General features: G+C 44.9%; 1 protein-coding gene across 3 annotated transcripts in view; it reads right to left on the bottom strand.

The window, feature by feature from the left end:
- Window positions 1-7,890, bottom strand: part of GRIN2A (glutamate ionotropic receptor NMDA type subunit 2A) — a 195,232-nt gene extending 187,342 nt beyond the window's left edge. For all 3 annotated transcript variants that reach the window (XM_087732432.1, XM_087732433.1, XM_087732434.1), the window contains exons 1-3: window positions 7,575-7,890; window positions 6,521-6,758; window positions 4,602-5,024 (exon numbers count right to left, since the gene is read on the bottom strand). In XM_087732432.1, the coding sequence (XP_087588558.1) occupies window positions 4,602-5,006 (405 nt within the window). In that variant the 5' untranslated portion in view covers window positions 5,007-5,024; window positions 6,521-6,758; window positions 7,575-7,890. The remainder of the gene's footprint in view (window positions 1-4,601; window positions 5,025-6,520; window positions 6,759-7,574) is intronic.
- Window positions 7,891-14,189: the final 6,299 nt, after the last annotated feature.

The raw sequence follows: 14,189 nt of genomic DNA, 5'->3' as shown, positions 1-14,189 counted from the left end.
TCCCAGCAGCACTGGAGGACACGGGGGCCTGGCGGAGGAGCTGAACATGAGTCAGCAGTGCACCCTTCTGGTGACGAAGCCCAACCAGGCTGCAGGAGCAAGGGCACAGCCAGCTGCTGGAGAGGAGGGACTACTCCCCTCTTTGGTACTTGGGAGGCCACGTCTGCAGTCCTCTGTCCAGTTCTGGGTTCCCCCCATACAAGACAGCAATACACCTGAGGGAGTCCAAAGGACTGGAGCGCGGGAGGTGGAAGAAAAAGCTGAGGGCACTCTTCTCCCCAGAAAAGGGATGGGTAAGGACCGGTGTAATTGCAGCCTACAACCACACAGAGACAGCTGGACTCAAGAGACTCACAGCAAAAGAACAAGAGCCTGTGGTCACAGTACAGAGGAAATTCTAATGAGATAAAATGAAAATATTTGCATGGCGAGAAAGGTTAAGTACTGGAACAGTTTGCCCAGAGAGGCTGTGGTAGCTACATCCATGGAGACGGTCAAAACTTGATCCGACTTTGATGTTAGCTCGTCACTGAGCTAGGGTTGGGTTAAACAACCTCCAGTGATCCCTTCTAACCTCAACTGCTCTATGATTCTATCTTTACTATTTTGGAGGAGGATGGGGGTAAAAAAGGAAAGCTGAAGGTGGTGTTAGTTGCAAAAGGGATTTTATACTAAGCAATTAAAAGTGTTTATTGCCAAAATTATCAGCAGAAAAAATAATGAAGAATGATAAATTAATATAGTACTTAGTTTTTGGAAAAGCAAAGGTGTATTTTGCATAACATTTCCAGAACTGTTTCAAGAAGCATCACTTTGTAATAGCCCTTCTGGAAAATTACCCTCACCTTTAATGCTGTTTGGCTATGCATGATAACTGCCAGTACTTCCACGACAATAAAATGCTTCAAGTTATGTCTTTCAGAAAGATTTCTAATGAGAAGTTAGCAAGACTTAATTTTGCAATATGCAAAAGCAGTATGGTTCAAAGACGCTAAGTACTCCTGGATGTATTTATAACACACAGGGGCTTTTTCCTGACTTGTGAAGGAAACAAATCTTTTATTATTATCGCAGAACTGATCATGATGTTCTGTTTTAGAAAAGTATTTAGAAATGCTATCATTATAGTGATAGCATGTGGTGAGCAAATGTAACTAAGTTTAAAACCAAATGCTCAAGTCAGGAAACAGTTCGTAAGTAATGTTTGGTTTGAGATCCCTCAAATGTCAACAGACACAAGATGAATAAACAGCCAGTCTGTTTCCAGCATCCTCCAAGGGATGCTGATGCACAGCAGGTTGGCACAGATGCCCCAGACGTAATTCTCATCTTGTTTCAGTAGACTGTCCCACATCTGAATGTGTTTTAAGTCTGCGGCAGAACTGGGGACCAAAGCCAAGGAGCAGTTCATTGGCAGGAGGGTTCCTGCCAACAGCAGGTGATAGAATCGGCTGGAGGCAGAGCATGTGGCCCTGTCCAAAGGGTATCTCCGCACACAGCCAGGATCGGGTAGGTACCGTACAACCTTAAGTGTCCCTTTGGTTTATTGGGAGGGTTTTGACAGCAGATGTCAGGTGAAGGCAGACCAGCTAGGCTGAGAAAACGTTCCAGTTTTGTTGGCATCACATGCCTGTCAATTTTCATAGTCAGTACCAAGCAACAGAGCTCCGCAGCTGGTGCAGGCAAACTTTAACCGAACTGAAGCAGAGCGCAGCCAGCTGGGCCAAGGGAGGAGGCAGTCTCAACTACGCACCCTTCACAGCAGATGTTCGCGCAGGGACTCCGTGCTTCAAAAGCTGTATGGCCTGCATTAATCACTGCGACTCCAAACGCGGGCATAGCTCACATTTAGAAACACTGAACAACTTTTTCTTTTTTAACGAGATGGCTCTTCATGTGAGATTCACATTGACATAGTATTTATTAGCCACAGAGAATATGGTAAGCTTATCTACTCTGAGTCATTACAGCGAAGTCTTTAGCAGTATAGAGCATTATAGATGACTTCTCGTTTCTGTGCCTTCAGTTTAGTATTTAGGACAGTTAAGCATCATATAACAACCACCTGGCACAGAATTCACGGAACCGTTGTGCCGCCCGTGGGTCAGCCGTGCTTGGTAGACCACAAACAAGCAGGTACCACACACGCACATTTTGAAGCAAAGTAATCTAAAACACAGTACCAGCAGAATGCCACAGAAGAGGAAAATATCTGTTAGAGCCACATGATAAGGACATAAACGAAATGGCCTTGTTAGAGTGCCAGAGAACTACATCCACAAGCAGCAGTGGGACCAAGCATCTTTTCTGCATATCCAGCCATCTCAATGTATGACACTGAGACAAAACAGAAGACTTCAAACACTGATCAACTTCACAATTTAGCCAACACCCATGTGTTTCAGCTAAAATCCTGACACTGACTTGGAAGACAGATTTTACATTTGCAGTCCTTCTCCCTCAGACTTCACCTCCTCTGCCTTTATGACAGCACTGTGAATTTCACCTTCAACTCCAGGAATTCATTCCTAAAGGAATGGTTAATTGAGTGACACATGCAAGTCTCATTACTGCGATGTTCCAAACCCAGTTGCAAGACACTGCACATTGCAAAAGGCAAGTTAAAAATTAAGGCATTTTTAGTTCCATGAACACACAATTCCTTCAGCCAATTCGAGCTACTGAAAACAGCTCTGTTAGATTGTCTTAACTCACAAAAGAACAATTTTGATTTCCCAAGTGGAAATCTTAGAAGCCAAGTTTCAGCACAAAAACATTTTATCAGCAAACTGTGATAACCCCTAAAATCAAAAGACAGTGTATAATAATGACAATATTAGCATACAATGAAAATAGTATTAACTTACTGAGACAAGAAAAATACAATCTATTTCATTTTCTAGAGGCTCCTACATAAAAGTAAAAAATAGATCTGTATCAGTAACATCCTGCATCTGCTACCGAGCGTGAAGTCGATTCCATAAGGATTTCTGCCAGTGTTTCATCACTCAGCACTGGCTGGGATCTTCAAATGTTCTTATACCGGCATAGAAAGTTGAGTGAAATATGTATCAAATAAAATTCCTAAATATATATAAAGCCAGCTTTATAAAGATGCGTAAATCTGTACAGTAATTTAAAAGCACATGAAACAACTGGCTCTGTAACTTGGTCACTGCCATTATATTTAAGACAGTAGCATTGACTGTAATGATCTTTCCATGTAAATCAAGATGTCAAAGCCTTTGTTATAGAATCTCTGCTATAGTTCAGCACTTATTGTCCTCCCCTTGCATGGCATAAGTTTTAAAGGAAGGCCATTCAAAATACCAAGAGAGACAGATCTCTTACTCCACTGGAAAAAGTCTTTTCCAGAGGTAAAAAGTTTCAAAAGTTCAAAGCTGATTCCTCAATTGTAACTCATCATTGTATCCTCCCTGCTGCTTCTTCCCCCCCTCAAGTTACAAAACAACGTATCTGGACCACTTCGTTTTTAGATGGATTCGGAGAGCTCTTTACTATTCAAGTACTATTCGAAAGCCACTTATAAGGAATAACAATAACAATTAATGAATAAGAAACCCTAAAGGGTACAAGTATCAGGAAATAAGTTACAATTAACATTGGAAAGCCTTGTGTGCTGGAAAACCAGTAAATGTCTTCCCACACTTGGACTCCCTCTTCAGCTACCCTCTTTTACACCACGGTGGGAGCTCCTCTTGGACTTCCACGCTAAGCAGCAGCCCCTGCCAGGGAGCTCAGTCCTGCACGGTGCTAAGCACCTGTTTCAGAAACAGCAGTGATCACTTCACAAGATCAATGCTGCAGTGCCAGCAAGGATTTTTTTAAAAAATTGTTACCATGTTAAGGAACATGAGCTGGGTACATGAGTCACTTTTGTCATTCCACAGTCTCACAGCGGATTACATAAAGAGATGTTTTCCGACAAAACAATTTGTCATTAGCTCCAGAGTTCAGACAACCCCGTTGTGGATTTTCATAAACTGTAGTAGGGAATTAGAAGTATCTGGTTAGCAAAAATCTGATTTAATAAATATAGTGAATACAAGAGCTGGTTCAAGTTTGCAAACTACTTCATTTATAGACTGTAGTGGATCATAAAAGTCCAGCTTAATATGGTTGTCCTCAAATACATAGTCCTACTGTAGTCCTCAAATACATTCAGGTCTATTGCTTGCTATTTCTTATAAGCATCACAGAACATCTGCTTATAATTTTACATCTTACCCCTAAAATCATTTTATGGACCTAATATTTTGAGGTTGTTTTTACAGCCATATGTCATATTTGCTAGCAAAATTTCTAAACTGACCAGCATTCAGTGTGCTGGAGGGTAAAATTTCATTAGGGCTGCTTTTACAATGGACAGAAAGTTGAATTTCAGGCATGAACCCCAAAATATTCCAGAATATTTGATAAGTGATCAACGAGGACACTGCTCCATATATTTTTTTCTTTTTTAAAGTACAGAGAGACAATTAGAAGCATCCTTTTTGAACTGCTTGTAGTGATTATTCACAATGCAGATCAACACAGTGAAGTATATTAGACTAGCAAAAGCTTTTAATAGATTTTCCTACCTTATCTGCCATTATCATGGAGGCCCCGCCATGAATTCCAAGAATTGGAATAGAAGTCTGAGATGAAATAAAATCCAAAATCTGAGCTACTGCCTCCTGATCAGTATCATCTCCAAAAACCACTCCATGGATCTTGGTGCCGGACATCAAGTCGCAAATATGTGTTATGATGCTCTTAGGGTCAGTCTGGTTCACCAGAAGGGTCACTACATTGACATCAACAGTCAGGGGTGCTGACATCTCCCTGGTCCAGAGAGCTCTTATATCTCTCTCTGTGATATACTTGGTCCTTCCCAGAATCACTGCAATGTTCAGGATGGGATAATTTTTCTCCGCTCCACGAACAAGATCCAAAGGCGCCAGAAGAGCTTGGAGTACCAGGAGAGCACAGCCAATTTTCCTCATCTTTGCCAGCTTTATTCCCTGTAAAAGTGATCACATTGTATGAGAAAAACAACAGAGAGGAAAAAAATACATACTGTATATCTCCAACGAAGGTTTTAAACAGAAAGCTTCTGGACACAATGAAAACTTCAGTAGCTTTTTATAATGCATCCTTCACCTTAGTTTCAATTCAAGCCTCTCATATTCCCTCAAAAAGTTGGCTTGCCAACAACAGTATTACAATTGGTCTCCCGCAAGCAAGGCAAAAAATGCAGCACAAATTCAGAGGAAAGACCCATTAAAATTCTTCCTGGATGGCCAACAAAATTAAAATGACTGCCATCATTAAAAAAGACATTATCATCCTTCTCTTTAACCTCGCCATCCTAAAACAGGTAAAACACAGAAATCTATTTTCCTTTGTCCTGAACGTCTATTTAAAATTTAGTCACAGTCTAACAGGAAGAGGCGCATTAGCTCAAAACGAGAGAAGGGAGCCAGAGGTCTGCTGGAAACCCCAGCCCATATAATCCGTACATCTTACAGCCTCCCAGAACCATGCTGTTTTATTTCTGAAGATCTCTCCTAGACAGCTGCTGCTCAAGCAGTCTACTGCATTTCTGGAACAGATTCAGAGGCACAAGATTCTATCTCAATTCTTCTCCCTCCTCTTACGCGGCATTCACTTGAGCATCTCAGAACTGCTGATCTCAGACACAAAGTTGTCACTGGTGTTGAAGGGGAGGGTGTTCCATAAATGAGCATCACTGCATTGGTTTACTTCATGCCTTCGCTGAATCTCTGTAGGGGACTGAATATAGGCAGAGTAGGACGGGGAGAGAGATGAGCCATAGAAGTGATCTGAACTATCTGAAGGAGGGAGAAGAGGGAGAGCGGGTCTGACTCTGCAAGATCTCCCTCTGTTTCTGTGCCCCAGGGGATTTCCACCCCCAGAACTGGCTCCCTGCTAGCTGCAAGAAGGGAGTCCCTGTGCCACATAAAGCCAAGCTTGTTGCGAAGCGTCACGCAGAGAACACCAGCGGGGCTGTCCAATCAGGGGTGGCATTTTTCACATCTCCCCTCTCATCCTGCCAGCCCTATCCATCGTCAATCAGAATCATCTGCTGCTGAAACACACACCAAGACAAGGGCTTTGCCGTATCATCACCTCCTTTCGGGGCAGACAAGGAGATGAGCACTCGAGAGACGATTCAACTGCAAAGCAGTGCCGCTGTGCTTCCTAAGTCATTGCACTGCGGACCGGGTTCCTGCCGCTGCAGGACCAGAAGTAGCACGGAAAGCGGTGGAATTACACCGACCTAAACGCCCGCGGAGAGGAAGCCGCCGCAGCTTCCTTCAGCCCCCCAGAAATAATCACCAGAGTAACGACCAGCAGAGACGCAGCCCCTCCTCGCCCGCCCGGGGCAGAGCCCGCTGCCCCGAACCGGCCGCACCGCGCCGGGCAGCGCCCCCCGCTCCGGCGGGCGGCGGCGCCATGGCGCCCCCTGGCGGCCGCGCTGCGCCGTCCCACGTACCCAGCGCCTCAGGAGACGGAGCGGCGGCGGGTGTCGCTGGTCCCGGTGCCGGTGGTGCCGGTGGTGCCGGTGGTGGTGCAGGGCATGCCGCGGCCGCGGGCATGTCGCGCCCCTCGGTGCCCGGGCTCAGGGCCGGCCTCCGCGCCGCTGGCCGCAGGCGTGATCCCCGCCGCAGCCTGCGAACGACATCGCATCCCGGGAGGGCAGCTACGCGGACAGGGAGACAGGCAAAGGGGGGCTGGACACGGCGGGGGGACGGGACGGGACAACGGGGGGGAGAAGAGGAGACGATGAAGAGCCGTTAGTCAGGTTGCAGATTTGATAGGGGAAATAAATATATATATATTTCAATCTCATGTGGCATGTGAACCGAAATAAAGTGACTAGAGTCAAAACTTCCCCCCTCCCCTTCACTTAGAAATGAATTTAAGCTCTTTCCTAACGGCAGCGCCGGTGAGCCCGCAGCCGTCCGGGAAATGTCCCTCATCCTATCCAGGTCAGGAAAATCCTGGGCTCCCAACCGCCCCTTTGCTTCCCCGAGAAATGCACGGGCTTGAGCGGTAAGGGACGAGACACCCAACTGGGAAGAGCAGCTAGAAGCAAAGTAATTCACAGGATCAAGGGCAGGAGGTTTCTTGACAGGTTCAAAACAAGCATAATCTGGAAAACAGCTAAATCGGTGTGGGATAAAGCTCTTTTCGATCTTGTAACGGAACAGGTTCATTCTCAATTTATCATAAACAAACCCCGGGAGGCACGCTCTAGCAGATCCCTCCACCAAAAGCTCGGATTGCTTCGATTTTTCATTCACTATTTCCAGTAAACACGTATAGAGATACTTCTCCAAGCAACCCCCGTTAAATGTAGGACGCTGGCGCGCCAGGCAGAGGCAACCGGCGTTCCCGACCCGGTCCTCGGTGCTGCCTGCGAACCACGAGCCGAGCACCGAGCCGGGAGAGCCGCCGAGGCCGGCGTCCCTGCGCCGCCCGCCGCCCCCCAGCCCCTGCCCAACTCCGGGGCGCGGATCGGCGCTCGCCGGAAAGGCACGACTTACTGCATTCTCCCTCCACATAGTTCCAGTTTTAAGATCCTCCAAGTCATTTCAGTAGATTCCTTTGCGAACAACGAAGTGGAAAATAGGTCCCTTAATGCCTGGATTTCATCCTGCAACTTGTTCCCGCCGCAGTAAATACAAGCCCGGCAGCTCTTTAGCGCTTGAAATCCCGCATGATCAAGTTTTAGCAGAGCCATTGCAACTGAGATTTGCTCTTTACTTTTGGCAGGAGGCATTCGAGCGTCTTCATCTCTTTTTTTTTTGGGGGGGAAGCTGTTTAAAGGGCAATGGCAATACCGCTGCAGCAGTTCCCCAGGACGGCAGCCTCGGAGCCCCCCCCCCCCCCCGCGCTCCTCTCCGCCTCTTGGAAGCGGCGGGGAGCGGCAGCGCCGGCTCCGAGGGCGCGGCGGGAACCTCCCGGCCGCCCCCGCCCCGCGCCGCTCCGCCGCCCCCGGCCCCGCCGCCCCGCACCGCTCCGCCGCCCCCGGCCCCACCGCCCCCGCAGGGGCGAAGCTCGGGGGCGCCTCGTCAAACCCAGGCCAATCGCGGCTACTTCGAAGGCTCCCCCGCCCCGTTCTGCTTCCACCGGCACCTGCCCATGAGTCAGCCCCCGGCAGCCGCGGGAGGGGGTGGCAGATCGCGGGGAACGGTGAAAACACCGGGCTTGGGGCAGAGGGTGGCGAACTTGAGGGCTCTTCCCAGGCTAAAAGCCTCAGCGAAAGGTTGGTAGCCCGGGAAACCCCGGCGTGTTCTCCTTTCCCTTGATGCAGGGGCTGTCTGTCAGCCAGAAATCCCTGCCGTGGGGCTCGGGGGGATGAATGTGGAGCAGCAGCTTCCACGCTAAGAGCAGCCCTAAAAGCACCAGACCGCAGCCAAATATCACAAAAATGCTCTGTAGAAGTTGGCTTCATCTAGGCATCCCCACTGCTCCGTCCCCTATTCGACATCCCCCAATTCAAAGCATCGGGCCCGTTTCTCCATCTCCCACTCGTCCGGCACAGCCCTGGTGTCAGACCCACCTTGCTGCTGAGCAGCTCTTTCCTCCTCGCCCACACCACAAACCACCACCGCACCCTACCGCACCTCCTCCCTCGCTCCATGGCTCTTCTGCTTTCCCCTTTCCGCCATCCTGCTCCAGCTGCCACAACTTATTTGTCCCTGCACGAACGAATATACCAGCAACCTACCCCATAGGTGCTGTCTTTTGTCCTCAATCCTTTACGATCATATGTATTTCTGGGCTGAATACTTTGGGGTAAGGGCAATCCACACATTTTGACAGACCCACTCAACGAGGCACCTATACCAGAGGAACCCTTTGGATTCAAATAGGATAATAATAATTTTCACCACATTAAGACACAGAATACCGAGAACCTGCTCCCAAAGACGTTTAACAACGCATCAGCTTTACTGCTCTTGACAGTCTCTTCATAAAATTCCCCAATAGGTCCATGCTTTTTTTTTTTTTATTCCTTTGAAAGATCTCATCTCCTAACTTATTTAGAGATTACTTCCTTGGACATTGCATTAGTCTTTCTAAGCAGGGCAATTAAGCAGCTACAACTGTGCCATTTTTTTTTTAAAGTTTGATGTTTTAATGCACCTTTGCATTTCACGCGTGATGCACACTTTTCTCCTGTAAATACAATTACAGCGATGTTTGTCGCTGTTACCGGAGATGAGGTTGCGCCTCCATCCTTGTGTAAGGGTTATTTCAGTGTTATCATTCAGCAGATTTATTGAAACAGCAGCAAAACCGGGGATTCAAGATCCTCGAACGCAAGTGAAATTCCCAATGGTGAAAAAATGGGCTCTAACATTAGCATATATTTAAAATATTAAGAGTGACATGGTGGAAAATACTTAGTATACAATATGCTGTGTACAATACCTTGACTGAATTTAATGGTTGGAAAGATACAATACAAGAATAGCCAAGGTTCCTAACTTTAGCAGAGCTGTATGATTTTCATTAATCTAAATTTAGACATACTTTAGCATTATTTCAAATTTTCCTCAATTACTCTTATAAAAGTTTGTGAAATACCATATTAAAACTTAGCCCACAATTAATTTACAAATTAAAATAAAACATATTATTAAAAGTTTGCCGAAACACATTGGGACCAATCTTGGCAGTACATATGCAGTCTTCCCGAAAGCCTCACCAAACTCAAGCAGAGTACTGCCTACAGAGTTGAGTAAATGCTGCATAATTAGACTGCTATTTTAATAGACATCTGTAGTCCATTCCTAGGTATATTTGCACAGTTTAAGATTAAAGAGCAGAGCTACTAACATGGTAAGAAATCAACTTCACTCAACAGAAACAAGAAAACAAAATCTGCATTGAAGTGTCTTCAACTTACCCTTGTAATTCGTGTGTGAAAAGGGAGCGCTTATTTCAAAAGCAGCGTAACAAACACTAACATCCCTGCACTGGGGAGATTAAGTTACATATTTAGTATTTTCATGGAGAACACTTATTCTGCGAGGCAGATGGATTGATACATAAGTGATTGCCTTCTCCACACAAACAGCTGTGCACTTATCTAAAAGAAGCTACAACAGAACTTCAAGAACTTTGGAATCCTGCTCTTCGGAGGATATTTTCCAGCGGGGGTTTCCCTACCTCCTGCCTGCTACACAAACCCATCATTAAAGGGCAGAAGCTTTCGTCTTACTCAGTCCCCTCCAAAGCAACGTTACATTACAAAAAGGTTTCCCTTTTCTGAAAACGGCCTGTTGCAGAGTACGCTGTCAACAGAAACAAGCAGCCAAATGATCGGGTACAAGACGTTTCCAAAGGAGGGGAGAGGCAGTGGGGTCCAATGGTCTGGCAGACGGCGGGTTTCTGCCTCTGTTGCTGACTCATTGGTGACACTGGGTCTGTTGCTTTCTCTCCATTTGCTTTACTTTACCAGCTGTAAAATGCTTATCTTAGACATGTTCGACAGCTAAATTAAAGCCAGGTTTAACCCTCAGATTCAGGAAAACAACTCCATCATTTTCCCCTTGCTCTTAGAAAGAGCAGTGTTAAGTAAGGTAAGTACAATCACCCGTTTTAAAAAGAATTTGTTCTCCTGCCACGACACCAAAGTTAGCCAAGAAAAATTCTTCAACGCATTAGATGTCAAATTATTGCCACTCCATTTTCAATAGAGGTAGTCTTTGTTGCAAAAGTTAAAGCTGTAATTCAAGACATCTCTAAAACAAATTGCGGATCTACTCAGTAATCCTTGCTGCATGGAGACACCATTACACAAGACTTCATATGTTTTGTGAAACAAAATGGTAAGGAGAGACTACAGGTAACTGGCTAGGTTAAGGGAGAGAGGCCTACTTCGAATTCATTCCAACTTTAAAAATGTTTCTAGTTCCAGCAATAAGCTCCTCTTACATTTAGGGAATATTGCTGTAACCAGTAACAAGATATTTACGTGCATCTTGTCTGCCACAAATAGCTGAATTTCATCTACCCCGAGAAAACTCTCCAGCAAGAATCGAAAGCGACATTGATGCAAAGTCATTTTTCGGTACCGCACAGGATCATGTCTGAAATAAAACCACTTGACTCAACAAAAACTTAATGCATAGCAAACAAGGATACCTTAACATAAACTTACTCTTGGGGGGCAGCAAAGTTACGTACGTGCTAAATGAACTCCAAGTAAAAATGGGAAAGAACTCAACTGTTTTCGAACTTCCTGAAACATTTGGTCACAGATGGCCCTCTTACTGAAAACTGGCTTAGCTCCTCATTTGGCAGTGTCCTTTCTTGCACAATTTACCAAGTCATGCATGAAATGATGGCCTTAAGCTACTCTCCGTTTTGCAAAGGACATGAGCTGCCTGCCACGGAAAAAAAGGAGGCAACATCACTGAATGGAGCTTGCGGCTGTTACAGCACTTCAGCTCCTCTGCAAACAACCCCCAGCAGGGAAAGAGCACCCCAGGACCGTTCAGCCAGGGCTCCTCCTTCCCCCCTCACCTCCGATCATCAGAGTTATTCCAGATGCACCAGGATTGCGTCTTTGCCTCTTTTGTAATCAGTTTCCCACATAAAATTAATCCTTAGCTTTATTTCCAAACTCTGCTACGCAGTTCCCAAGAGGAATTCTGTTTCTCTGGGAAATCACTGAATTAGTCAAATCTAACTCTGAGGGTCCAGCCAGAATTTCATCATGAACTCTGTACTTTTTAATTAAAGCTGCTCTAGTAACAAAGAAATCTGTGTCACAGCAATATGGTCCTGTAAGACTGTGTCAGTAACAATCCCATTACACATCCAACTGCCTGCACAAGGTCTGGGCTTCAGGGAATCGAATCAGGTGTAAATACCTAGTTTAAGACTGCTTCTCTTCTTCCCTCCCTGTTCTCCCCCCAGCCAGAAATTGTGAAATATCAGTACATTTCTAATACAACCTTCTAGGAACAACCAAGAAAACACCTGACCACTGCATAGCCAGTACAGCTTGTTCATTGATACCTAGAACAGTAGAGGAGCAGTCCAAAATTGCTATTATTTCTTTAGGGCCAAAATATGATCTCCTAATCCTCCCTGAATTCAGTCAAAGTGACAAGCCTTTATGAATCAGAATTTTCTAAAATACTATTTTAAGTCTTCTTTTCACTCACCCTCTGAACCACAGAAATCTGTCTCTTCTGTATCTATTTCTGGACAGCACGATGGGCTTCCTAGCCAAGTAGTTACTAGCTTGCATTAGTCTGTCTAAAGGATGCTCAGATTCTTGAAGTGTATAATGACAGTTTTGCTCTTGCCTCACATGGAACATCCTCTGTGTCTCCACATTTGCAATGGTGTACATTTATACAGATTTTATATACCTAAAAAAGCCCCTAGGTATATAACTGATGTATGTTTTCAAAAGTTTTACCAAAAATCTGTTTTAAGTCAGAGATTACTATCATTCTGATCTTTTGAGGAAACAACACATAGTTCTAAAGCCTAGTCCCTTGAATAAGTACACGTCTTAGGTATTCAAGGGCCTGGACAGGCTTGCTAGGTTTGAAAAGATTAATCAGAAAAATACCTGATGAATCTTCAAGATAGGTGAGCTACTAGTCTTACCAATACTAGTATTACTTGTAAAACAAATTTTCATGGAATATTCTGAAGTTATTTCACCTAAAATTCGATTCGACACAAAGAAAATTACTACTTATGATTGGTAAGAGACAGCAGCGACCTCTCACACATTGTTCATTGGTGGTACTTGTTTGCTAAAAGAAAGCTGTACTGAGTGGGAAGCACCAAGAAGCCTACACTGCATCTGCTTCTCAGTGCTTCACTAAGCAAATTTTTGCTTAGGGAGTTGAGACTTTTCTAAATCCAGAAAATCAAATTTAGTAAAGGTCGATGGAAGCTTCTTATCAACACAAAGTTACCTCAGCTCTAGCTGGAAGATATTTTTAAGATGAGTAGTATTTTGCTCCTTGCATCCAACCCATTTCTCGATTGTAGGCACTAGCTCTATTAAAACTAGGTGCTAAAGGCTTATGAGACATCTGAGCCAGCAGGAATAGATCCAAGATAGAAAAATCCCCCTTGGACTTAAATTACAGTTCCACATGATGAGTCAGAGCCTTCTGTTACCTATTTCTGCCATACATGTTACGTGGCTTTTGTTCACATACAGGAATGCTATTGAGCCACTTGAATATTACTTTTCTTTAAGTGCAATTGTCATGGCTCTTCTAGGTTTTGCATTTAGTCTGCTCTTGTTTCAGTCTAAGTAACCCCATTCCTTGCTTCCTATAGAAACAAAGCCTCTTGCTTTTCCCTGCCCAAGGAGAATTCTGGGCGGCAGTGCTCTCTACACCAACTGTGATTATCAGTAGATCTAATTACTTTAATTCTATTCCATTTTCAAACCTTGCACGGCTTAATCTCACTGGTGGGAACAACAAATAAGACAAGGGGGCTTTAAATAAGATAACATATTTAACCACATTTCTCTCCTACCTAAAATGCAGACTTAGCTTACCCAGATGACCGCATTTCTAGGAACTGATATCCAAATCAAGTAGTCCTATAGTTCTGGAATCTCCCCCCAAGAAAAGCAAACGCTATCTCACCTACCTCTCACCTTTTGTCTGACTGACAGTAGCTCTTAAGCCTGAAAGAACTGGCTTCTGCTTCTTATGGCAGGGGAGGTCAAGTTGGATGGAAGAAGGAAGGATTCAAGGAATTTTTTCAGGTTGCTAGAAATACAGGAATTGTCTGCTCTCTTGCCTGCCTGCAAGGTAACTCATATGGAATTAACCCTCAGGGGGAGACATGGCTTTTGCTTGTGGTGGCTTCTGTACTGTCAAAAGTTACAGGTTTAAACAGGCCTTTTCCCAGAAAAGTTACTGTTGACAATCCTATTCTTTCTTCCTCTCCTGCCCTAAGGGGACAAAAGAAAATAATTCATTCCTGTATGAATTCTGCAAAGAGAGGTCAAGGACTGTACAGGTTCATTTCTAGCTTTTATACGTCATTACTTCCAAACCTCAAAGGTCACGCTATTGCTTTACACACTTGACTGGAGATGGGAAGCTCCTAGTTCTCCAGGTATCACACAATACAGGTCTATGTTGCTTTGAAAA

The sequence above is a fragment of the Nipponia nippon genome, unplaced genomic scaffold, assembly GCF_047370975.1.
Source record: "Nipponia nippon isolate SJK-2023a ecotype South Korea unplaced genomic scaffold, ASM4737097v1 scaffold_5, whole genome shotgun sequence".
Lineage (NCBI taxonomy): Eukaryota > Metazoa > Chordata > Aves > Pelecaniformes > Threskiornithidae > Nipponia > Nipponia nippon.
The sequence above is the reverse complement of the archived record's forward strand: the minus strand, read 5'-3'. Positions and strand labels throughout refer to the sequence as shown.